Source organism: Saccostrea echinata, unplaced genomic scaffold, assembly GCF_033153115.1.
Source record: "Saccostrea echinata isolate AGI-Se365-2 ecotype Australia unplaced genomic scaffold, CSIRO_AGI_Sech_v1 ptg000016l, whole genome shotgun sequence".
Classification (NCBI taxonomy): domain Eukaryota; kingdom Metazoa; phylum Mollusca; class Bivalvia; order Ostreida; family Ostreidae; genus Saccostrea; species Saccostrea echinata.
This window is the reverse complement of record NW_026889765.1, coordinates 13949110-13976901: the sequence shown is the minus strand read 5'-3', so window position 1 is coordinate 13976901 and position 27792 is coordinate 13949110. Positions and strand designations below refer to the sequence as shown.

Here is a 27792-nt window from a genome sequence, read left to right as displayed (position 1 = left end):
TTAATTATTACCACTTCGGATTACATTGTACATTATACCAAAGGTTTTTTTTTTTATTTTATTCAAAATCTAACATCTAGCGGCTTGACAAGCTTTCCGTTAAATAAAGTTACATGTAATATCTATCACCTGGCTTCTAAGTTAAGCTTACAATCAACTCTCTACCATCGACTTATCAGTGATAGAAATAAACAACAGTTCTGCAAAGGAGACCTGCTACGATCTTGAACACAACCATCAAATAACCCACTTGCACATACAGAGTGAGATTTCATATTTACGGAAATTTTGATTAATCTACATGTATAAAATAGTATCAAATTCAGATATTAAAATTTTTTTACTAATCCTTTGTATAGGCACTTTATGTTAAAAATCTGTTGCAACTTGTAAGGGCAGATCCAGGAATTTTTCCTCAAGGGGAAGGGGGGGGGGGTTCACACAAACTAACACCTATCTTACTTCTAAGGGCAGCTCACTCTAACTGCATAAAACTACCCCATTCGGCAAACCTCGACGGATTCCGTCACCTTCATAACAGAGGTACGAATCGGCCGAGGTGTGCCGAGTGAAAACTACCCAACAAGTAGAACTCTTTAATATAGTATGCAGTGTTTAGAGCTTCTTTAAGAATTCTTGAAATTAAATAGTCGCAATTATAAAGTTAAAAATTAATAAGAGATATGTGTACCAGAAGTAAACATCTACATGTCGATCTATAGAAGCCGATACAGAAGATCCCAAGGCCAAAGGGTAAAGTGGCACCCGCACCCCATCCCCGCAAGTCGGGGAAAGGTGGCTTCTTCTTTAAACTGTTCAAAGTTTTGTGCTTAACCGAGAAAAACACCATGTGTGTAGCATACACTGTAAACTATTACATTTTTTTCTGCACGTTAATATTTCTTAAGTAGGATAACCCGTAAATTTTATGAAATCTTGAAGATCGTTAGTACTAAATAATAAATACTCAACATAATTTGTGGTTCATTAAACTTCCCATTCAAACAATACATAAGAACTACTGAAAATTTTCAGTTGATGAAATAAAAATAAAATCTTTATGTTAAAAATTTTCAATTTCAATGGTTAGTAATAAAATGATAGAACTTTGGATCACGTTGTCGTTTTCCGTAGCATGCTTAAAACGGAAAAGAACATGCATGATCCGAACAATTTGAGTTTAAAGATATACCTTCTTGTATTATCTATCGTGCCTGAAAAAGAAATGTATGGTTAAAGCTGAAAATTAACTGTAGCCCATGTACCGGTATATGTCTATATATTAATATTGCCCACCTGCCACCAAGTTTTAAAAAAAAAATGTTGAACATCTCATAAATCGTAAAATTATTCTTTAAGCTAAATGCACAACAACCCAAATCTTCTACTGGATTTGACAATGAAATAAAATATTATTGGCTTGAAGACATCTAATGTTTGCAAGAAATGTTATAATTGCTCCAATTTAAACCAAAAAAAAAAATCAAGCGTAACAATGGATTGACATATACAACACATTGAACATGGGGGGGGGGGGTCTTCCATAAGTATTAGCGATTTTTTTAAATTTTATGTTTTATACACTTACATGTAATTCAATGAGAGTCATTAAATTTTACACAATTACAGGATATAAATTTTGCGTGTATGGTGATTAAATGTAAAAAAAAAAATTATATTTTTCTAAAATGACCACGAAACACAGAATTTGGTAGAGGATTACAAAAATCGGTCGCATATATACCATATACAGTATATTTTTTGTTCTGACTGTGTTTCATTCTATTACATTTAGTTGTCTGTCTGCGAAAACTCTAATATTTCACCTAGGCTTAACTTAAATTTGAACCGTAATAGTTAAAATTTTCAATCACCTGCAATGTATGAATTACTTATGCTTTTTGAAGTGTATTTAGAACAAAGACTTTGTTTGTTTTTTTTCCCCTGCTTAACCGTAATCTAAACATATACAGTAATATACTTGTATGTACATCCATAAATTACTCTGGGCTATTTCTAATTTTCAGGCCCGTAGGAGGCAATTTCAGGGGGGGGGGGGGGGGGGGCTACCAAAATTCCTTGACAAGCACAATTTTTTTTTTTTAAATCCATCAGACCCCTTTTTTTAATAGAGGCACAAGCATCAAATAGCTATTTTTCTATAGTATAAAACATACTGGCAAAATTATTGGGTGTTGGGGTGGCACGGCCCCTGCCACATTTTTTTTATTACACTGAATCGAGCCTTCAAATGTTCTGCAAGAATTGGTAATTGTTTCTTAGCAGCAATAGCCACTAGTCACTACACTCTTTTTTTTTTGGATGATTCCTTCAGGGCGGGTCTGATTTTAATAAATAAATAATAAAATCAAAATATTTCATATGTGCTTTATGATATTATTGCTTCCGTGTAATAAAAACCATCACTGAATTGAAAATGATTGAAAAGGGGGGTGGGTGGGGTATAAGGCTTGGAAATGGAAGGATTATGTAAATAATGTTCAATATGATATATATTTTTTTTGATTATTGAGATATTCCATGTCTTTTTTTTTCAGGGATGATTTTTAAAAATAATTTGCGACTAAGAAGACGACCATTTGATTCTGACGGAGCGGGGGGGGGGGGGTCATTTCGAACATGTCCAGGGACAGATAATCAATTTTAAGTTAAGAAAAGAAAATTAACCTCTCAAACAAAAATTTATTTCATGTATGTTTGGGAGGAGGCAAAAACGGTCAGATTATTTTTTTCTCCCTTATTTTTAACATTTATTCCCAGAATCTGCCACCACCCCCTCCCCTTTCAAAATCAACTGATCTCGTCTCTTAAGATTAAAATGTAATTATTGTCGATTTTTCTTTCCTTTAAATTAATTTCAAAATGGTATTTATCTTCTGTCTAATAATACAAGCAATGTTCAGCACAGTCTGTTCCCCGTTAGATTTTATGGTTGTGAGTGTGACGTCACATCGACTTGAAAACTCGAGATTTGCACACTAAATATGCACCTCTTAGCTGGGGTGAAACAAGTGGGCGGATCATGGATCTTCAAATTTTTGTAACCTGTTTTCTATACTAAATATTCCCCAGTTTCGTCTCCTCTTCTGATATTTGATTACCTAAGTAAAGGAAAACTTTAAGCTAAAGGAATAAAGTTTGTGTGTTGTACTACGATGACAGAAGACCTTATATTACATACAATGCCTATACGCCATTTTGCCACAGAAAGTTCGGGAAAACAGTGTACGTGTGACGTCGCACTTCGAAAAGTGACGTCGAACAGGAGTTGTCTGCAGTATTGGCAGTGTTGACATCGTCGCATTTCTCTGGTTATTTGTTGGATTTAATCGTTGTTACGACTGTAAAAATACTTGTTAGTGTTTTCGGTTATCGTAATGAATATGCATTGGTATGTATTTTCGTTCTCTGCGAGTTATTTCTTTAGGATATCGGCATGTGTAGTCTTCATTCATGGATATTTGTAGAACGGAATACTTGGGATTTTTAAGCGCAGCATGACGTTACAAATACTTCTACCGTGTTAATTACCGTTTAATTTGTACATCGCGTGGACTGATTAACAATACAGACTGAATACACATTGTATATGGATTAACTACAGGATTTTTACCTATCTCAACCGGCGCATGCTCAAAGGGGTTAGTCGCCGCTGAGCGGCGACTAACCCCTTTAGGCATGCGCCAACTAACCCCATAAAATTTTCATCTAACCCCTGCCATTACAAGCAACCTTGTTTACACAAATAAATAAACACAACAATAAACAAACAAACAAATAAAAAGAAAAAAATAATTACAAGAAGTAAAATAAATTATTTATAGAGAGATAAACAAAATCTTCACTCAATACTGTATTACACACAAAATGCAGAGAATTAGGCAACATTTTTTTTCTTCTGAGCTACAAGTACATGTAAGGAGACTTAGTTGCTTATTTTTTTCAATTCTTTATATTCCGAATGAAATAATTATTCCGAGTTAAAATAATACCCTGTTACACGTTTAAAACCTTATTTAGAAGAAAATTAGCATTAAATACAGTAGGGTATATAATTTATTGCAAGTTTGTTAAAGTTATACACATGAAGAGTTCCGATTTACTTGCCGAATGAAAACGCTTACCTGTTTACGGGACCTGCTTTTTACCTACATATTACGACATATTACGCAATACTCGAACAAAACAACATTTGTATGAGATCAATAAGGTGTTAAAGAACAACTTTAATTCCAAAAGCCATATCGAAATATTTACCGTTTTTGAGTTATAAAGCGAAAATTTTCAAGGGCTCTAAATCCCTAATTTTAGGGGCCAGCCCCTTTTAAATGATATCAAATGAAAGCTCTTGCTATTATGCACAACTTTTATTCTACATGTTTTAACAAAATATTTTTAGTTTTAAAGATATAAAGGAAAATATGTCAAAATTTTTGCTCTTTTCCGCGTTCTAACTTTTGACCCCTCTCTAGCGCCATTTTTAATGCAAAAATCAAAAAACAAAAACCGATGTGCACAACTTCAATGCTTCTTCTTTTCAATTTCAAAGGGTTTTGTGCTCCAATTATTACAGTCTCAGAGCCTTTGTCTGGAAACCAGAGGCATAAAAATTTCAATCAAAGGGGAATAACTCATGAACAGAAGGTAATTTCCGAATTGTATTACAGTATTCTGAGAGTGTTTTGCAAAGTCTAAAAGCTCTGAAAATTTGAACAAAATCCGTTCAGAAATGAGGAAGATATGAAGCTTCAAAGTTGGCGTCTAGGAAAAAAAAAAAAGAATAATAAGAATAATCTTAACCATCAGAATCAGTAGAAGGTCTTCCATTGGAAACGGAAGACCTTAAAAATGAGACAAAAATAACTTGTCTTATTAAATGTTCATCAAAGACCAAGAGAAGCCAGTGTAACAGTGCAACAATTTCAACAAGGAATTAAAAGAGTACAGAAGCACTGATAGTTTGTTTTTATACTGTCTGGTGAGAGTGATAAATGGGGAACAGATTAGAACCTAATTTTTGAACTGTTAATGAATACTAATAAAACTAATTATTTTGTTGATCCTGATCACCCTATTTTTCTTGCTTTTGGGCAACAAAGCTTCACCTTTCTTTTCATTTCATACTCTATGGATCTTCTAAATTGTTGTATTATACTCAGGTGACCGTTAAGGCCCTTGGGCCTCTTGTTTGGATAAGTTTTTGATAAGAATATGTACTTTGAAATAAGAAAAAATACACATCTGAGTAACCGAGTACCATTTTTAGTATTCGATACTCGGACGTTCGATCGAGTACCCGGTTAACCGGGTACTCGTTGACATCCCTAATACATACGCATCTTCACCTAAGATGAAATAATTAAGTTAACATTTTATGAGAAAAAAAATCCCTCTCATATGACATTCTTTGATGATGCAAACTTTATATATTATTTCAGTTCACAAACAAAAATGTTTGAAAAAAAGAAATCAATTAAGATTTAATGACCTTGAGGTTTCTTCAAATTTATGAAATCTGAAAGCAACTGAATCAATTGATTCAAAATTTCAGGCAAAGGAAGTTAAAATAAAAAGATAATGTGAATAGAACCTACTTGTTGAACCTGATGTAAAGGCATACCCAAAATAAATTTGAAATCTCCAACAACATCCTTTCACAGAGACTAACTTAGTTTCAAATTCTTGTTGTTTATCTCTTCAGAGACAAGGTTTCTGATTGGTTAGCTTGAATACCCACAATGCAACTCAAGAGAAGTCTAGTATAGTGTAAAAATTCTAAGTCCACACTTATTCTGGCCATTACCATACTGATCTTCACTTATAAGTGAAGTATAAGTGAAATATTCACTGATACTTGACTAATCTTCACTTATAAGTGAAGTATAACAAAATCTGTTTCTCACTTATACTTACTTTGACTTATAGTACACTTATAAGTAAATTTCAAAACTTAGAGGTGACTTATAAGTGGCTTATAAGTGAAGTATAAAACTCTTATAAGTTTCTATTGGTTTTTTCTGTAAGGGATCTGGTGCTAGGGTGGGGCTCTGTTGAATAGATAGTGAAAATGCATTATTTCTTTAAAAATCCTCTCCTCTGCTCCTTGGTATTAAGCAAACAAACTAAATGTATAGCTATGATGAGGAAGGTTGCCTTTTCCAAATTGTGAATTTCATGGCCCCTGGGTCAGGGCTTCTGGTGTTAGGGCGGGCTCTAATAATTATATGAAGTGTAAATGCATTAATTCTTTGAAAATCTTCTCCTCTGCTCCTGGGTATCAAGGTGATTAACTAAGTATATAGTTATGATGAGGAGAAAGGCCTCTTCTAAAATTGTGAATAACATGGCCTCTGGGTCAGGGGTTCCAGTGTTAGGGCAGGCCTCTAATGATTGTGTTGTGAAAATGCATTATTTCTTTGAAAATCTTCTCTCCCCCTGTATATAAAGAAGATAAACTAGGTGCATGGTTATGATGATCAAGGATGCCTCTTCCAAAATTGTGAAATTTGTGGCCCAAGGGTGAGGGTTTCTGCAGGAGGGGGCTCTATTGATTATAGTGAGGGGTTCTGCAGGAGGGAGGCTCTATTGATTATGTAGTGAAAGTGCATTAATTCTTTAAGAATCTTCTTCTCTGCTCCTGGGCATTAAGCCGATGTACTAAGTACTTGGTTATGATGATGAAGGATGCCTGTTCCAAAATTGTGAATCTTGTGGCCCCTGGGTCATGGGTTCTGGTGTTAGGGTCAGGCTCTATTGATCATATAGTGAAAATGCATAAATTCTTTAAAAATCTGTTTTCTCTTCCCCTGTATATAAAGAAGATAAACTAGGTGCATGGTTATGATCATCAGCACTCGTCATGCCATGTAGCAACCACTAATGATAAAAAGCCGCTAATGATACAAATATCATTATTGTTGCAATGCAATGCTTAATGTTATAAATTATTGCATCAATAGTTGACATTTTCAACTGCTTAATGATATAATTCTTTCATTGAGGGGTGATTTAGCATTAGCGGATGAGAATGTCAACTATTAATGCAATAATTTATGGCATTAAGAGTTGCAATTGCAACGATTAATGATATTTCTATCCTTAAGCGGCATTCATCATTAGCGGTTGGTACAATGCCACAACAAATATTTTATAAACCAGCTCCCATCATTCCACCTACTGCTTTAAATGTGTCAAATCCAGCAGAGGTAGAAAAACTGTGTCCAGATCTGAAGTATTTTAGTGGCATAAGCAGTTCAGGGACAGATGAACAAACTGTCAAAATGAAGTGACTGAATGAATGACAGCAAAAAGTAGCATCTGTCTTTTGAAGAAGATTTCCCTTGCACACTTTACTTTTTTGCCCTCTTTCCAAGATTAATAGGGAACTCTCAGTGAAGTTTAGAGCAATCTAAGTGAACTTAGATTAGCAATAAATTAAAAGTCATTCAAGTCGTGCTATGACCTGGAATTTTTTAAAAGCTTTTTAGTATGTGAGTGAATGGACACAAGAGATGTATCCAAGCGAATTTAGAATATTTTGAGAAAAAACTGACTTCAAAAATTAACTGAAGGGTTGCACCAGGTCTTGATGTCTTTGATTTTGTAAGAGGTCATTTGTTATATTTTTTGGTAAATGATGATGAAATTCTGTTTGCTTGTCAAACTTAAACACTGAGCAGGGCATTCGATCATAATCCTGTGGACATATTTCTAGATCTGTGTGTGTGTTGTTATTGTTTTTTTTGAAGGGGGGGGGGGATTTCGAGATTTAGTTTTCATCCAGCACAAATTAAGGATGTCTGGTTTACATTTATTGAGAAAATCTCTTTTTAGCTCACCTGAGCCAAAGGCTCAAGTGAGCTTTTCTGATCACAATTTGTCCGTTGTCTGTCGTCGTCGTCGTTGTCGTAAACTTTTCACATTTTCATCTTCTTCTCAAGAACCACTGGGCCAAATTCAACCAAACTTGCCACAAAGTATCCTTGGGTAAAGGGGATTCAAGTTTGTTCAAATGAAGGGCCACGCCCTCTTTCAAGGGGAGATAATTAGGAATTAGTGAAAAAATAATGGCATCATTTAAAAACTTCTTCTCAAGAACCACTGGGCCAGGAAAGATGAAACTTATGTGGAAACATCCTCAGGTAGTGTAGATTCAATTTTGTTCAAATCATGACCCCCGGGGGTAGGGTGGGGCCACAATGGGGGATCCAAGTTTTACATAGATATATATAGGAAAATATCTTTAAAAATCTTCTTCTTAAGAACAGCAAAGGCACGATTGGTCATATTTATATGGAAGCATCCTCAGGTAGTGTAGATTCAAGTTTGTTCAAATCATGACCCCCGGGGGTAGGGTGGGGCCACAATGGGGGATCCAAGTTTTACATAGAAATATATAGGAAAATATCTTTAAAAATCTTCCTCTTAAGAACAGCAAAGGCATGATCGGTCATATTTATATGGAAGCATCCTCAGGTAGTGTAGATTCAAGTTTGTTCAAATCATGGCCCCTGGGGGTAGGGTGGGGCCACAATGGGGGATCCAAGTTTTACATAGATATATATAGGAAAATATCTTTAAAAATCTTCTTCTTAAGAACAGCAAAGGCATGATTGGTCATATTTATATGGAAGCATCCTCAGGTAGTGTAGATTCAAGTTTGTTCAAATCATGACCCCCGGGGGTAGGGTGGGGCCACAATGGGGGATCCAAGTTTTACATAGATATATATAGGAAAATATCTTTAAAAATCTTCTTCTTAAGAACAGCAAAGGCATGATTGGTAATATTTATATGGAAGCATCCTCAGATAGTGAAGATTCAAGTTTGTTCAAATCATGACCCCCGGGGGTAGGGTGGGGCCACAACGGGGGATTAAAGTTTACGGAGGAAAATATAGGAAAAAGTCTTTTTCTCAAGAACAGAAAAGCCATGATTAGTCAAATTGATATGGAGGCATCTTTGGGTAGTGTAGAATGAAATTTGTTCAAATGAGGGCCCCCGGGGGTAGGGTGGGGCCACAATGGGGGATCAAATTTTTACAAATGAATATATGGGAAAAAATCTGCTGCTCAAGAACAACAAAGCCATTTGTTATATTGATATGAAAGCATCATCAGGTAGTTTAAAATTCAACACCCCCCCCCCCCCCCTCCCTGTAAACTTTTCAATACTGTACTGATTTTTGCTTTTTTTCCTAGCCAATGTGCTCAGGTGAACGATGTGGCCCATGGGCCTCTTGTTATGAGTATATTAAAAAATCATGCATATTTAGAATTTCTCTGCCTAGATGCTGAACTTTTTAACTCAGCTAATAAATTAGGTTGTGTTAGGGGAACTTTGTTTTAACATTTGCCCATTTGGAGTTTTCTTTACCTGTGGCTTTTGACATAATGATTTTTTCTTGGGAAAAATTGTAAAAGCCACTCTTACAAATATGTTTTCAAAATACAGTAATCAAGATTATTCTTCAATTGTAAGTGATTGTCAGTCTGTTAAGGGTTTTCATAGTAAATGTAATAATGATAATTGAATCAGTGCAGCTATATTTATAATAATTATAGATAACTAGAGCAGAGCTCGTTGCAAAGCAACGAGTAGGTCTTCCGTTGGAGCTGCGAACAGGAAGAAGTGACCTTGAGTCAAGGTCATGCCACATTCTAAGGTTATAAGCAATCTTGTAAGGGGTATCAACTTGCAATGTCTCACCAGTAGAAAGACAGTTAAGTAATGTTGTTTCTCCGTTGATGACCTTGAACTCGTTCAAATGACCTTGCATCAAACCATGACACACTCTGGTTATAAGCAAACCCCATCTATGTGTTACCGACTCGACAAGTTAACACATGTTCTTTCAGACCATTCATCCAGTCAAAACATTCTTTCCTTAGTGACCCTAAATTTAATCAACATGGCCGTAGGAACCGATGGAGGGGGGGGGGCGTGCCCCCCAATAATTTTGCCGATATATAGATTACTATAGTAGACATAGATACTATAGCTTGTGTCACCTCAATAAAAACGTCTGATAACCTTTTTTTTCTTGTCAAGGAATTTTTGGTAGTTGGTGACCTTTTTTTTTTTGCTTGTCAGGAAATTTATGTTAGTAGTGCCCCCTCAACTGTCAACTGAAAATGTATGGATGTGCCCCCCCCCCTCAAAAAACCCCCCCTGAATTTGCTTCCTATGGGCCTGACCAAGGCAATGATACACTCTGTATAATATCAGCGATACCCTTTTGTGTGTTTCGGACTTGACAAGTTCACAGTTTGCATTTATTGCATGATAGTGAGGGAGACATGAAGATTTCTTCGCCCATAAAAAATCATATTCCCCGAGGGCAACATGAAGATTTCTTCGCCCATGAAAAATCATACTCCCCGAAGGCAACGCCCGAGAGAAATATGATTTTTCATTTGCGAAGAAATCTTTATGTCTCCCTCACTATTATGCAATAAATTGTTTATAATACCGAATTAACCAAAATGCTGGAATTACAAAGGAGATCCAATGAATAAAGCAAACATGCATTTGATGAGAACGATATGAAAGATATGTAAGTTACAGGTACACCAATAGCCTCGTTTCATTAAAAAAAAATCCTACGTGACAAGTTTGTGTGATCACACCAGTAACATTCAAACACCATTACATTTTTACACATTTAAATCGACACAATCAATCAACGATAATATGTTGACGGTGCGACCGCTGGGCGAGTGCATTGTTCACTTAATTTTAAGATCCGCCTCTTCAAACAGCACGAGACATTTGGAACGTCTAGACTGTGACGTCTCATGACGTATATTAGCTGTATTTCCATAAACGAATTTTGAAAAGTGCAAACATTTTAACAAAGAACGTTTAATCTGCTATCTGTATGCAATTCCATTAATTAAGGTGATTTTTTGGGATGAATTTTTAGTTGTTGTTACCGCGCGAACGAAGTTAGCAGCGTCGCTATAAACGATCTAACTCCTCACTCGTTTAATTGTGACGTCACAATCGTGAAACACGACGTTTTGTTGCAGGGCAAACATGATTGACACGTGATTTTCTCGGCCAATCAAATTCTATTTTACTAGTGATTTTTCACTTGTAAGCTAGTTTTCACAGAGGTATAATAAACGTTTTTTTAGACCATACATCGAAATAAATTATCATAATTTCTATAGTCGTAATTTATTAGGTTCAACTCATTGCTTTAAAGGATCATTGTAAATGTTTTATGCCCGATTTGGATACTGAACAACGTGTGATTTTTGAAACACTGATGCCCCCATATGGCATCTTATGGCAAAAGTTAAAAGTTTCTCAAATGCAAGTCAAACTCCATGGTCAAGATCAAAAGATAAAAAAAAATGTTATTACCCAAATTAAGGTCTTGAACAAAGAATATACTGTGAAATATATACTAGTATGAAAGCCACAGCAGCAACAGTTTAAAAGTTATGGCCAAGGTTAATTTCTTTAAAAGGTCGAACTCCAAGGTCAAGGGATCATATTTGTTTGTACTTGAGGGAAGGTCTTAATTGTTACAAGGAATACACATGTGGTATTAAAAAAGCCTTAGCACCAACTGTTCAAAAGTTAAAACCAAGGTTAAAGTTTTTCAAAAGTAGGACATACTCAAAGGTCAAGGTAAAATGGTCAAAATTAAAGGTATACAATGACAGGCCTTGTCACAAGAAAATTACCTATGTAATATAAAAGCCCTAGTACTAGTCATTCAAAAGTTATTGTCAAGGCTAAAGTTGTTTAAAAGTTGGTCAAACTTCAAGTCAAGGTCAAATGGTCAAACATATTTATACCCAAGGAGGAGACTTATCACAAGGGATACAGATGTGAAGTATAAAAGCCATAGCACCAACTGTTCAAAAGTTTTGGCCAAGGTTATAGTTTGGTAAAATTTTGCGAAAGAGGATCAAACTCCAAGTTCAAGGTCAAGAGGTCAAATATGTTGGTACCTGAAGGAAGTCCTTGTTACTAGGAATACACATAAGAAATATGAAAGCAGTAGTTCCAACCAATCAAATTTTATGGGCATAGTTAAAGTTTTTGCGGACAAAGAGGCTAACACAGTCTAACAGACAAATAGACAGGTGGACAGGACAAAAACTGTATGCCCCCCGGATCTTCGATTACAGTAGCATAATAAAATGTCGGCGTCTTTGGGTTTTCGCATTGGCCTTAAATCTGAAAATCCAAAGGATTACAAGGTGCATTACGATACGCTTTCACATCATGTTCCATAACGCAGAGCATATTGTCTGCAAAGATAAATATTTAATTCAGTATTTAATTAGCTATGCATAATTATCTATGTTGTTTTAAAAAGGAAATATAAAAAAAAAAATTGTTTTATATTTTTCGATGTATAGATATACAGAAAATGTTTTTCAATTTTACATTACATTTTTGCTGGGTTTCGCCTATGTATGACCGTAGAGAAACAAAGAGTGGGGAGGGTGCAAGCAGCAACTAAATCAAAATTTACATATTAAAACTACAACAAAAGACTATTTTCAGAAGGTCTGCCCCCCCCCCTACAATCCGTACAACGGACCTGCGAGAAAAATACTGATCCTACATTCAGAGTCCCAGGGCACCAGGAAAGAGTACTAGTGGCAAAAAGAGAATATCGGTTTATTTCAGTCTATAATTCGAATCAAAATATCTTCTCCTCAAGAGTCTTCTTTCTTTGAGTTCTTCCCAGTGATCGTGTGATTTATTTCATTTAATTTACGTTCTGTACTGGACTTGGAAAATGAGGACATCTTTAGGTTCCTGAGCTGGCTTGAAGCCCGCAGAACAGATTTTCTGCTTTATGATAAATTCAAGTGATATGTAATTCGGTATTAATTTTTTGTTGATTTTATTAATGTTAATTTCATCAAGAAATATGAAAAATTAATGTTTTAACTATACATAGTGAGGCATTTTTTGTGTGGAACGATTATTTTGGGGTTTTCACGATTTTTTCATATGGTACACATGATGAGAAAGTGCAATAAATATAATTTGTGGAAAAAATGTCCAACAAGCCCCGGGGTTGAATATCGGGGGGGGGGGGGGGGGGAGGGGTCTGTCCACAAGTACCTGTTGTCAAGCCCGTAGAAAACAATTTCAGTTTTTTTTTTGGGGGGGGGGGGGCAAATAGAAATTTCCACAGGTACTTGTACTCGATTTTTTCCTATGGTACACATGATGAATAAATGTAATAAATATAATTTGTGGAAAAAAATGTCCAACAAACATTGGGGTTGAATTTGGGGGGGGGATCCTGTCCACAAGTACCTGTGGAAATTTCTTGATACATAAACAGAACTTAAAAGCATGTATTAGACATCTTTTGAAGGGGAGAGGGCACGGCCGTAATTAAAAGTTATATAGAGACTAGGAAGGAATGAACTGTCATTAAATTTTGGTTAAGAACTATTACCTAAACTCTTCACTTTCACATTTTCAATTACAGATTCTTGTTTTTAAAAAGCTATACATGTACATTTATATGTATCTATTAGATGCATAAATTATGTTATTAATCATTTTATCTTAAAGGAAAAGTAAAAATCTCAATCAAACTTGTTCCGCATATTATGCTCTCTGATTCATTACTCAACAGATGCTTCATATACATGTAAGAAGGGACGACTGCAGACTGCAGGTGTGATAAATTCACAGCATGCAGCTCCAGCCTTAATTCCAACTTTGTTCCAAAATATTATTATTCAACGCAAAAAATTAGAATTAGCCGATAGAATATTTTGAATCACTTCGGAAATGCTGCCGTAACACCAGACTGAGTTCACAATATCGAGTGATTTTGATTGACAGGTGTAGCGCCGTTGTGCATGGATTTCGTGTAATTATACATGTACTGCAGATTGTGGTTGAAAATAATACACAAACAGATGTAAAGAAAAGATATTGTATACTGTACATATATTTGTTAAGAACCAGTTCATTCATGAAACGAATTTAGTCGTAGTATGTGGGCCCATGTTAGATTAGAGGTTGATTTACTAGTAGAATTTCAATGGACCACAGTCATTTAGGGTATTCCGAATCACCCCGCACATCGCGACTCTCGGTAATTTACCTTACCGCTGTACCTCGCACGACACATGCACAGGTGTGACAACCAAACAGTCATTATTAGTAAGGTCTATACTTATTGCATACAACAAATAAAGAGGTAAACATAATGCGTTAACTAAAAGAATTAATTATTTTAATTAATTAACTTCCTATCCTTTTCGAAGAAAATGCCCGTGTAGAAACGTATTTCTCATCGATGTCGTGGCGTTGTTGGTGGATGAAACATGGCATATAAGGTATCGATAGAACGGCAATTTTATAAGCTTTTGTGAGTATTATTTGTTTTTTATAACACCTCAAAAATATACTAGTTATGGCCGCATTTTTAGCCCCCTACAGTTTCGAACCACGTGTGTACATGCCCCTAGCCAAATAAATTGCACACGCTACATGTATACTTGTTATATGTCAGATTATTATTTTTTTATAACATTGTTTTTCTTAAATGCAAGGGGTATGAAAGTAATGATTTGACAAAGCAAGAGCTATAATAAGACTATCCCGGGTCCCGGTATACACTTGATCAGTGTTGATCAATGTTCATATGTACGAGTACACGTATGCAAATAATTCGATAGCTTTTGAAGATTTCAACATACATTTTTGTAACACGCATATTTGTAATAACCACTTTATATACAAAACAAAATTTCATTCTCTTATATGGTAATATGGACGTCGTAATAGATCTGACTGAATGTTTGACATGCCTGTTTCAAAAACGTTTCCTAAGTTATCTTAAGATATGCCTAAGTTATAACTTTAGAATTTCCTAAGATTTATCACAGCTGTATCGCGAAACAATCTTATCTAAAAAAAAATTTATAAGTCATTTTTTAAGTTGTGCCTTTAAGGACTAATAAAATAACATTCCCGCTCTATATACAACTCTCAGTATGGTATATATTTTTAGATTCAAAAAGGAAGAGTGCGAGGATTGGGGATTGCCCCCACTTTTAAAGGATTTGGACACAAGTATGCTTAACTTTGCGAAGTGTGTTGCTAGATCTAAGCATTCACAGACACACCCTTTCAAGCCATCTTCCCTTCCGAGCACACGATATTTGTATTTTAATTTTTAAACATTGTTCTAGGTGTTATACATTTACTTTATTTTGTTCTTATAAGGTATCTACATGTAAATAAAATTTTAAAATGAATGCTTCGTAGCGAACACATGCGAGTTTATATTTTTCAAACAATCTTTGCCAATTACTACACTGCATGTACACGTTAGTTGTTTGTGCGGTGTAGAGCAACAATGTATTTCAACATCGAGGTGCCCGCGGCTCTCTGTGGCCACGTGTATGTAAACGAGGACTGGACTACAACACGTAAAGACACAAAGCGGCAGAGATGGATGAAACTGTTTGCTATATTACAAAGACTTGAATTATAGTACATGTATATTTGAAGGAATTTTTATTTATGTTAATGTTTATTTAATTCTATAAATAATAAATGGACATTCACAAGAGTGATGGTAAAAATAATATGTGCGTAGCATGCGTAGTAATTACAATTATTTACCGAAGCCCCCATTCAATTACAATTGCAGATGAATTAAAATACAATAACACGGGATAGAGCAATACTTTTTTTTAAATGTATTGTTGCGTGAACAGACAAAAACAGCGATTAAAATTCAAAATGATTTTTATGCACCAGTGTTTGGAATTAAGATTATAAAAGATCGGTAAAGTAATCTTACTGATTCGATATAATTAAAAACATAACTTTCCATTAATTAATAGCTCTCTGTGCAAAATTGACATTATACGCGATCACAAATACTAGCTTTGTTTATGGCCACAGGTGGCTAGTACACTGGTGACCTCGATCAACAGCGTGGGATTCGCGCGTTGGGTTACATAACTAAACATCGAGCTGAACATGGAGACCGTAATATGCATACAGCTAATGATCGTGAATTATTCAATGCATACAGTTTAGAATCACTTACAAAGTTTGTTGTAATAATAAACGTAGAAAGATAGATTTAATATTCTCCGCTTTTGAACACTATTAACCTAATTTAAAAAAGAAGAAAAGAAAGACTAGTTGTAATAAATACTTTAATAGTGAACCATAAACCACGTTTTAAACCTTATTAAAAGGAAAATTAACATTAAATACCGCAGGGTATATTATTGATAGCAAGTCTGTTTAAGTTATACACATGAAGAGGTCTGATTTTCTTGCTGAATGAAAAACGTTACCTGTTTACCTGGCCTGCTTTCTAATACGTATTACGCAATACCCATGGTATACTCGAACAAAACAACATTTTCATTAGATCAAAAAGGTGTAAAAGAACAATTTTGTTCCCAAGATCCAGATCGAAATATTTACCGTTTTTGAGTTATAAAGCAAAAACTTTTAAGGGCCCAAGATCCCTAATCATAGGGGCCAGCCCCTTTTAAATAGTATAATATAAAAGCCCTTGCAATTATGCACAACTTTTGTTCTACATGTCTTAACAAAATATTTCAAGTTTTCAAGATATAAAGGAAAATATGTCAAATTTTTTGCTGTTTTCCGCGTTCTAACTTTTGACCCCTCTCTAGCGCCATTTTTAATGCAAAAATCAAGAAAGAAAAACCGATGTGCACAACTTCAATGCTTCTTCTTTTCAATTTCAAATGGTATTGTGCTCAAATTATTACAATTTCCGAGCCTTTGTCTGGAAACCAGAGGCATAAAAATTTCAATCAAAGGGGAATAACTCGTGACCAGAAGGTAATTTCCGAATTGTATTACAGTATTCTGAGAGTGTTTTGTAAAGTCTAAAAGCTCTGAAAATTTGAACAAAATCCGTTCAGAAATGAGGAAGATATAAAGCTTCAAAGTTGGCGTCTAGGAAAAAAAAAAAAAAGAATAATCTTAATCAGTACAATCAGTAGAAGGTCTTCCGTTGGAAACGGAAGACCTTAAAGATGAATAGTGTAATTTTTTTCAGCTACATTAATCATTTTCTTGTTATTCCTACTTAGATTACTCTTCCCTGGTGAGATTCCTTGGTGGCCAACCAGGAATACAGAAAATTGATCTACCTGGACCCTCACGATTGAATGAACTTCAAGGTACATTATTATTCAAAGTACTGTATCATCAGCTCAACATGTTTCTAACATTACTCAAAAAAAAAGATTTCAGTCTGTCTTTACTGCAATTATCAGTCTACATGATCCATTCTGGAATACCGATCCCGATGTATTTTCATAGTATTTAAATATAAGTTTGTGTAGTAACTGAATATGATACAGTTTCAAAGTACAGTATCAGGAGCTCATGTATTAATGCTAATTATCAAAACCCTGCCTCTTAAAACTCAAAATTCAAAAGTTAAATTAAACTGCCCCGGGTATTTTTTGCAATGTAGGTCAAGTGGATTTTAATGCTGGTATTTTTCATAATGACTTGTGATAAATAGTGCACATGCTAAATAGCACAGGCTTAACTTAAATGTCAAAAATATGCTGTATATCGGTGCTATGAATTGTTTTGAATAGTAGGTCAAGGGTCACATGTTCAGTAACCATGGTAATTTACAAAAGCCATGGTGCCAAGCAATATATGTGCAAAATATCAAGTCCATACCTCTTACAGTTCTCGAGATATAGGGTGTGACAGACAGACAGACACCGGGTGAAGTGATCCCTAAGTGCCGCTCTGCTCTACAGTTACACAAAAAGGACTGCAACATGTGGACCATATGCATGTGTTTATAGATTGTAAAATAAAAGACTTTTTTCTCTTGATCTGAGACATAAATTTTTCATCATGAAGTAGACGATAATACATTGCAAAATCAGTATCACATCCCATTTCAACCTGACTCCAATATCGGCCAGATCGAGGGCTGATATTTATAATTGATTGAGGGTTGATATGGGATGTGATACTGATTTTGCCATGTACATGTATTGTTGTTAGCTCAGCTGAGCTGAAAGCTCAAATGAGCTTTTTTGATCACTCGGTGTTCGTTCGTCTGTCTGTCTGTCCATCCATCTGTAATCTTTTCAAATTTTCAACTTCTTCTCAAAAACCACTGGGCCAATTTTTACCAAAATTGGTACAAAGCTTTGAATTCCGGAGTGAAGGATATTCCAAATTATTAAAATGAAGGGCCAAGCGCCCCTCCAAGGATAGATAATTGAGAAAAGGCAAAAATAGGGTTGGGTCATTAAAAAATCTTTTTCTCAAGAACCACTGAACCAGAAAAAACTTACGTGGAAGCTTTCTGAGGTGGTGTAAATTCTAAATTATTCAAATCATGGTCCCTGGGTTAGGGTGGAGCCACAATAGGGAATTAAAATTTTACATTGAAATATATAGAAAAAATCTGTAAAAATTATTTTCCCAAGAACCATTGGACCAGGAAAGCTGAAACTTATGTGGACACTTCCTGAGGTAGTGTAGATTCTGACTTCTTTAAATCATGGCCCCCGTGATGTGATGGGGCCACAATAGGGAATCAAAGATTTACATTGAAATATACAAGAAAAATCTGTTAAAATCTTCGTCTCAAGTACCATTGAACCAGAAAATCTATAAGTTACATGGAAGCTTTCTTAGGTAGTGTAGATTTTTAGGTCACCTGAGTCACTCAGGTGACCTATTGCTATCTGTATTCATCTGTCATCGTTCGTTGTCAATCGTCATGAACTTTTGAACATTTTTAGCTTCTTCTCTGGAACAACTGAACCAATTTCAACCAATTTTGGCATAAAGCATCTATAGATAAATAGATTAAGGAGAGTAAAAATTTTGAAATTTATAGCCCCCCGGGACCTGAGGGATGGGGCTAAACCATCAAAATTAATGCAATCTTTAAAAATCTTCTTCTTTACTCCTGGACATCAAACAGTCAAACTGTTGGCAGCATGATTGTAATAAGCATTGAGCCCTCTACCAAAATTGTGAAATTATGCATGGCCCCAGGGTCAGGGGTTCTGGCACTAGGGTGGGGCTCTAATGATAATAAAGTGAAAATGCATTAATTCTTTAAAAATCTTTTCCTCTGCTCCTAGGTATTTAGCTGATGAACTAAGTACATAGTTATGATGAACAAGAGTGCTTCTTCCATAATTGTGAATTTCATGGCCCCTGGGTCAGGGCTTCTGGTGTTAGGGCGAGGCTCTAATGATTATATAGTCATAGTGCATTAATTCTTTGAAAATCTTCTCCTCTGCTCCTGGATATTAAGCCAATGAATTAAGTACATAATTATGATGAGGAATAGTGCCTCTTCCAAAATTGTGAATTTCATGGCCCCTGGGTCAGTGGTTCTGGTGTTAGTGCGGGCTCTAATGATTATATAGTGAAAATGCATTAATTCTTTAAAAATCTCCTCTGCTCCTGGGTATCAAGCCAATGAACTAAGTACAAAGTTATAATGACGAAGAGTGCCTCTACCAAAATTGTTAATTTCATGGCCCCTGGATCGGGGGTTCCTTGGGGGGGGGGGGGGGCTTATTTATTATATACTGAAAATAAATCAATGCTTTGAAAATCTTCTCCTCTGCCCCTTGGTATTAATTAAACAAACTAAATAAATAGTTATAATGAGAAAGGGTGCCTCTTCCAAAATTGTGAATTGGGTGGGGCTCTATTGATTAATTAGCAAAAATGCATTAATGCTTTGAAAATCTTCTCCTCTGGCCCTGAGTACTAAGCAAACAAACTAAATGCAATAATATCAATGTAAATATATTAAATATAATTATTTCTTTGCTTCTGGGTATCTAGGATGCAAACAGTGTACACAATTGTAATAAGTGAAGCAGTCCCTGTAAGACTTGGGAAAACCAAGTACTATCCCAAGGAGATCACCTGGGTCCAGCACATAACAATAAGCAAGGGTATTTTTACCAGATTTTTGAAATTCTTGGGCAACATTGCTTTGTCTTTCAGTTAATTTAGTTTTATACTTCTATGGATCCTTTCCAGTGTTGTATTATACTCAGGTGACCATTAAGGGCCACAATAGGGAATAAAAGTTTTACATTATAATAATATAAAGAAAAAATCTTCTCAAGAACCTCTAGGCCAGAAAAGCTGAGACTTATGTGGAAGATTTCTTATGTAGTGTAGATTATAAATTGTTCAAATCGTGGCTGCTGAAGATAGGGTGGGACCATGATAGGGAATCAAAATACTGCAATGAAATATATAAGAAAAATCTTTTAAAATCTTCTTCTCAAGAACCATTGGACCAGAAAAGCTAAAAATTATGTGGAAGCTTTCTGAGGTATTGTAGATTCTAAGTTGTACAAATCATGGCCCTCAGGGTCAGGATGGGGCCAGAATAGAGAATCAAAGTTTTACATTAAAAATAAAGGAAAAAACTTTTTAAATTTTCTTCTCAGGAACCTCTGGGCCAGAAGAGCTGAAACTTAAGTGGAAGCTTTCTTATGTAGTATAGAGGATAAATTGTTCAAACATGCCCCCCCCCCCCCTCCTGGTTAGGGTGGGGCCACATTAGGGAAACAAAGTATTGAAAAAAATCTTTAAAAATTATTTTCTCAAGAATCAAAGTGACTCGGGTGAGTGTTGTGGCCCTTAGGCCTATTGTTTTCATTATATATTTGAGAAGTAAATGTTGACAATTCATATATATATATATATATATATATATATATATATATATATATATATATATATATATACTAGACTTTGACCTGTGCGTGCACGGGTTGACATTGTTTTGAATGCATCCATGTGCATATCGGACATTTACAAAATAGATACATCGACACATTCATATATTGTAAGGTACTTTGAAATAAACAATGAATGTGAATATAATTCTGTTTTGTTTTTTTTTTTTCTTTTTTTTTCAAAAACGGCGTAGCGCAGAATGGGTTTGACCCAAAGTTAGCTATAAATCAAGTCATGAGTTCAAATCACGCCGGAGCTTACATAAATTTCACCTTTCCAAACAAATTTAATAAAAGAAATTATGGATATTTATTGAAAATATGACAACAACAAAGAGCTGAGCACTGCTGATACATATCAAGCAAAGTAGTGAAAATGAAAATGAAGAAATTTGTTCAGCTGGTATTTTTACACAATTAGTTATTAAACTAAATGTGTAAAAATTTTTGTAACAATTTTAACACTGCAGGTCTCAACTTGTTCAAAATATGACCTCAACAATAAAAGAGTTATTAAGCACTGCTAATACATATAGTTTATATATACACAGATAATAGACATGTATATAATCTGTAAAAGCAGAAATGAAAATGGACAAATGTGCTATACTGGTATTTCTACACAATTTAGCAGATGTGAAGCAGAACAGATTATCTTGCAAATACACCCCCCCCCCCCCCCAAAAGAAAAAACATACTGGTTGTTCAAGAGATCATAATAAAAATTAAGAATATCAAATGTACTTTATTGCGTGGACCCTGAGGTCCACGCAGAAAATATATTAGCGGAGTTAAACTGGATGCCATGGGCTTACGTCAGGCTACACATGCGCGAGGATGCTAGAGAGTTCGCCTCTAAGACAACTTGCCCATAGAACAATTCGCCCTATTCGAATTAGAATATGCCAATCATTGGCAAACCTCGCTTCTAAAATCTGCACATCGTATTTATGTATTCTTTGGCGTAACCAAGATCTGAATTTCTCTTTAATACATATATCCTTATATACAAACTAAACTCTGGTACAAGCATTTTAAATAAGTAGGAAGAACTTATAGAGATAGCTTAACAGCTTGAACATGTTGAATTAAAACCACTAGGTTTTTTAAAAAGATAGTCTTTGCCATGTTTACCGGCATTAGTTTTGTGCATCAAGGTTTGCAAAATAATTTGATAGGCAGCAATCTAAATATAGCTTGATAAAGGCCTGTAGCAATATTTTTCCATGTGGGGGAGAGGGAGAAACATCCAAAAAAAAATCTGCTTACTACAGATCTGTGCTACATGTGTACCATCTATCTTTCCAATGATAGGATACTTCCGTATAAATCTAGTACAGATGTCAAGTACCAGCCGTTAAGCATTACATGTATCGAAATAGCCCGATTTTTTTTCAGTTAAATGACAAAACTATAGGCCAATCGGGAATAAAATTTAACAACTTTGCTACGAAAGTACAATCACTCAAAGTAGGCAGATCATTGTAGAAAATGTTAACGAAAGGTATACCTGTGCCACCTTTCAGAGTAACCAATGAACTCGTCAATGGATGCATTGACGGTCGTTGTAACAAGAAGAGATATGGGTTACCCCATATCCAAAATATTCGACTTTTAATTTACTCCAATTTTCACTAGAAAAAAACTGTACATGTTATGAAACTGGTGTATAGTTCTTCATGTCTGTAGCAAATACCGTCACCAGTCTAAGCGTCATTAGCAAACGGTACACACACCTGTGATTGCAAGACCAAATAGCCTAGGTCTACACACGTGCGATAAGATCAATCGCATCTTCCCAGACCTTCTGCCGAGAAGTTACAATTGCAGGTGTTGTATATTAACCATTCCGTTATTTAAAAGAGACAGAGAAAAAAAACCCACACACACACAAAATAAATCTTTTTTGTGTTTTTAAATTGATCGAGTTAATCGATAACTTAGCATTGTTTAAGATAACTCGAGATCCTTTAGTAAAGGGGGGGGGTTCTAAGTCACACCACGGGCACTTACATTCAAGCCCATAGCAACGGTTTTCAAAGGGGGCAACCTCCAAAAAGAGTTGACAAGCAGAAATAAATAAATAAATCAACAACCTGTGCACCACCCTTTAAAATCCTATTGGGGGGGGGGGGGGTTGGGGGGGGGCTTCGTCTAACTTTTTGGTACATTTTGATTTCTTTTAAATGTTTGATTTTCTGTATTTTGAACCTTTCCGCAACAAAAAGTGCGGGGAGCTTCCAATACAAATTGAAACTTATATATTCAAATTCTAACAAAAGATTTTTTTAAAGAAAAAGTGAGCCCCCCTCCCCCATCTACTATGGGACATTTTGAACCTTTCTCTTCATTGATTAAAATATCCCCATAATATAAGGAGATAAATATTGTCCTTTACAAAAATTTTGATATTTCTTAGGCAAAATTTGTACATGACAATTAATTTTGCATAAGAAATATTAAAATTTTTGTAAAAGGATAATATTCTCTTATGGATACTCCCTTTCATTACTTTTTATGCATACTTCTTAAAGTTAGTTACTTTAGAGGATGGTCCAAAAATGGCATAGCCATACGTTCGTTCGCTGGAATCTTCCGATGATATCAAAGTGAAATATTTCATGTTAAATGTGGGTGGTCGAGGCCTGGGACCGGTATTGTGAAGGTAAACGGAGGAAGCAATAAGCAAAACAGAAAGGGCAGAGATTGAAGTACTTAATACTTTATTGAAAATACTAGATTTAATATATATATATATATATATATATATATATATATATATATATATATATATATATATATATATATATATATATATATATATATTACAGAATAAACATTCTCTCTCTCTTTCTCTTTTTGCAAAAATAAAGGGGGTTCCAACACCTGAACCCCCCTTCCCTGGATACGCCAATGGAGATTACGATACCTGCACGCTTAAGCCTCTTTTAATTCTGTTGTTAATTTTAAAGGCTAAATTACAATTGTGATAGATACCTAGATCAACATTTCATATTCATATCATTTCAAGGTCATGATTTTTTTCTTATCATTACAGCCTAATCAAGCAGACTTAAATAATGATGAAAATTAGAAAAAAAAGATTAAACTTAATTACACCTTTAAAACACACTAAATCTAGAAATTTTCTTTGAATTTCGTTTCGAAACACATGCATATGGTCCACGTATTGCAGTCCTTTTTTAAAGGACAGCAACTTGTATATAATATAAGAAAATGCTCTCATGACTGTCTGTTTTGATAAAAATTAATGTAATATCCTTGATTTAATAATATTTTGAATCGATTTGATTAAAACAAAAACCTCGGTTTTTGAATAATTTTGATTCAATTTTTGGAAACAATATGTTTGCTTCAGTTGTGTTTAAACCTGTTATAGTTATTGAAAATTCGAAATAAATAGTTTTACATGTAGTAACCAATTTGAAAGTTTTTTCATCTTTTTATAATTCAACAAATGTAATGTGTTTTACTTTTTAGCTCACCTGAGCTGAAAGCTCAAGTGAGCTTTTCTGATCACATTTTGTCTGTCTTCAGTCTGTCTAGCTGTCTGTCTGTTTGTAAACTTTTCACATTTTCGACTTCTTCTCCAAAACCACTAAGCCAATTTCAACCAAACTTGACACAAAGCAATTCCTTATGTGAAGGGGATTCAAAATTGTTAACATGAGGGACCACGCCCTTTGCCAAGGGGGGATAATTAAGAAATATTGAAATTTTTTGGTAAATCTTTAAAGATATTCTTCTCAAGAACCATTTGACCAGGGAAGTTGAAACTTATGTAGAAGCATCCTCAGGTAGTGTAGATTCTAAATTGTTAAAATCATGACCCCCAGGGATAGGTTGGGGCCTCAATGGGGGTTTGAAATTTTATATAGTAATATATAGGGAAAATCTTTAAAAATCTTCTTCTCAAGAACCTTTTGGCCAGGAATGTTGAAACTTATGTGGAAGCATTCTCAATTTCGTTTAAATCTTATCATGACCTTTCATGATCCCTGGGAGTACGGTGGGGCCACAATGGGGGAGGGGTATCCATGGGAGTATTTATAGGAAATTTTTTTATGAATTTTCTTTTCCAAAACTACTTGACCAGAGAGGTTTTCTGAAATGTAAATTCATATAATGTACATTCAAATTTGATGATGACGATCACAACGGGTCATGATAGGTTCAACCACAATGGAAGAGGGGGGAACAGAATATTTACTGTAAATTTTACATATGAAAATCTTTGGAGAAAAATCTCAAAGTTAGAATATGTATCAAAAACTTAATATAAAAAACTAAATTTGTTCAGATATTTCTGATTTGTTTAAGCTGTTTGGGTTAGAGTAAATCACCATAGTTGCTCAGGTGAGCGGTGTGGCCCATGGGCCTCTTGTTTATACTAAGTATAAAATATATGGGAAACATAAATTATCATTATCTTAGGTAAGGCAAGCAAGGGTATCCTAAGTAGGAAAGTAGGAATTTGAAGGTACTTCTTGCTGCAATAATGATGGGGGTGGGGTACAACTCTTTTTGGATCATACAATATCATTTCCATTTTTTTTAAATTAAAATCATACAATGTAATCAGGAACATTTTAAAATAAATGTTTCTAATGTTATTATTCAGAGCATAATTTTTTCCAAAATATTTAGTAAAGTTTGAGTTTACCGCAAACTTTGAAGTTTACTGACCTTTACCGATTTTATTTTGGGACAGCCAATGAGAATTTGGGAGCGGATCTTGAACTGAATATGGGAATTTTCCTTACTTCATACGTAAATAATGCAGCAAAAATAAAATACATACCTCATAAACATTTATATATCTGTTTAGTGATTACATCACATGAGAACTGTCATGGCTTCTGAAGAAGACAACTTGTTTTCACGCTGGTGTATTTTTTCTTGTGGCGATTTAATAAAACATAAGTTTGTTTGCTACGATTAAATATAATTCATTTCATCATTGAATAAATATTTTTACGATCTTAATTTTGTCCCACCTCATAGTTTTGAGATTTACTATGCATGGATTAAATTTTACAAACAATCGATATTTTAGCAGCATTGATAGAATGAAGTGTACGGGCCGCAAGGGCTGACTTCAGACTACCTATCAAGCGTAGTTACCACAACAACCTTTACATATTTAGAAGAACAGGCTGTCCCTTCTATATAACGTACCGAAGATCAATAACAATAATTTACATATTTCACCCACTTTTTTTTTAAAGTTAAAGAAATTTTTGGAGGTGAAGTTATAAATCTCTGCAGTGAAGGCAATAGTAAACATGGCGAACAAACTCAAGTTGCAATCATTTAGACACATTTCAAATTGAAAATATTGGTTATATTGACGTTATTTAATTATTTCGATTTATTTCAAAGTTAAGAAATGAAAATAATGTTATTGTAATTTTTGGCGGAAAAAGAATGCCTTCTTCACTAAGATGTGATTCTAGCTGGAGTTGTACCCCCCCCCTTTCCTCTCAAAAAAGCATAAAAGAACGGAAGGATAAAATAAAATCGGGTAGCTACATTAATACTGCTCCTACGATCATGAGCTTTTTGCCTCCGTTGAGATGACCAGAGACATTAAATAACATATAATAGATGTGTCTCCGAGATGGCGAAGGATTACCCACGTGGCCACAATATCACACTTGCATGGATAAACTCAGAAACATTAATACAAATACGTGTAAAATTTCATTGGAAGTTTGCTTTATATTTTGTTTATATATATTTATGATTTCTTATTAGAGAAAATTATAAAATATCAAAGATATGTCTACTTAGTACAAATTACTTAATTTTGTCTTCTCTGATTTGAACACCGTGATTTAGCGTGCATGTAATACGCACGCGCAAGATTGTAAAATCCAAAAAATCCAGATGATTTCCGGAATTTTTTGAGGAATTATCGTTGATTATTAATTAGTGAAGCTTAATTGAGAAAAAATAAAAACAAATTGGTAATCTTCAAGTACCAATGATGTTTAAAATATATAAAACAAACAACAGTACTCTTCCGATTTATCGGTATTAAAGGCCAAAAATTTGAGTCTATTGTTTTAACAAAGTAGTGTATATATATATATATATATATATATATATATATATATATATGTTAATACATTTTATAGAAATTGAATGTGTACTTATCTTTTGATTGAGTATTTCTGTTTTTCATCATTTTATCCAAAGGCATTACATTCAGTGATAAGAATTAGAATAATTATAAATCAACAAAAAAGTTACTAATATTTGGAATATGATACCAAATATCCAAAATTGCAATTTGAATAAATTTGATTTAAAAAAGGAAAAGATCTGAGGTATTCCATGATAAGTACAAAGGTGTTCTGGAAAGGTGTGATAAAGGGTGAAATAAAGGGTATTGATACAGGATACAGGGCATATGACTGTGTTCATATCAGTCGATCATGCCAAAATACTGCATTATATAACAAATATATAATAAGAAGTTTTATTGCTAATATTAAAAGCTGTAATAAAAATTTATAGCTTGCCTTAATTATCAAATGTTGATCTAATATCTGTTATTGTATTGTAGCAGTTGACCATTAACCTCAGAATAAAAAGATGGTTTCATTTATCATAATTAATGCATGTAGATGTTTTAAACTTTATTGATCAAAAAGAATCAGGACAACTCCCCCCCCCCCCCCCCCCCCCTTGCAAATATTAACAGATTAACATTGTAATTAGCAAGCAGGTATAAAAAGCAAATATCTCTACTAAGGTTTAATTATTTGATAGTAACTATTTTATTTAATTTATGATTTCAGATTGATATATTTTTTGAAGCAATTGCTATATATATTATAAAAGAAGTGTTTTTAATTAAGGAAAGAGAGAAGACATAAGTAACCAGTATGGACAAAGAAGGTACATCTCAGGGAATGAATTCGAAGAAATGATTGGTAAGAAAGTCATATGCATATTTAGTTTACCTGAGCTGAAAGCTCAA

The 27792-nt window shown here is 34.4% G+C and overlaps 1 protein-coding gene across 1 annotated transcript in view; it reads left to right on the top strand.

Annotated features, from left to right (window-relative positions):
* LOC133188477 (uncharacterized) overlaps positions 1-27792 on the top strand; it is a 101595-nt gene that overhangs the window by 56978 nt on the left and 16825 nt on the right. The window contains exons 5-6 of the mRNA XM_061323930.1: positions 17115-17204; positions 27671-27745. Of these exons, the coding sequence (XP_061179914.1) occupies positions 17115-17204; positions 27671-27745 (165 nt within the window). The remainder of the gene's footprint in view (positions 1-17114; positions 17205-27670; positions 27746-27792) is intronic.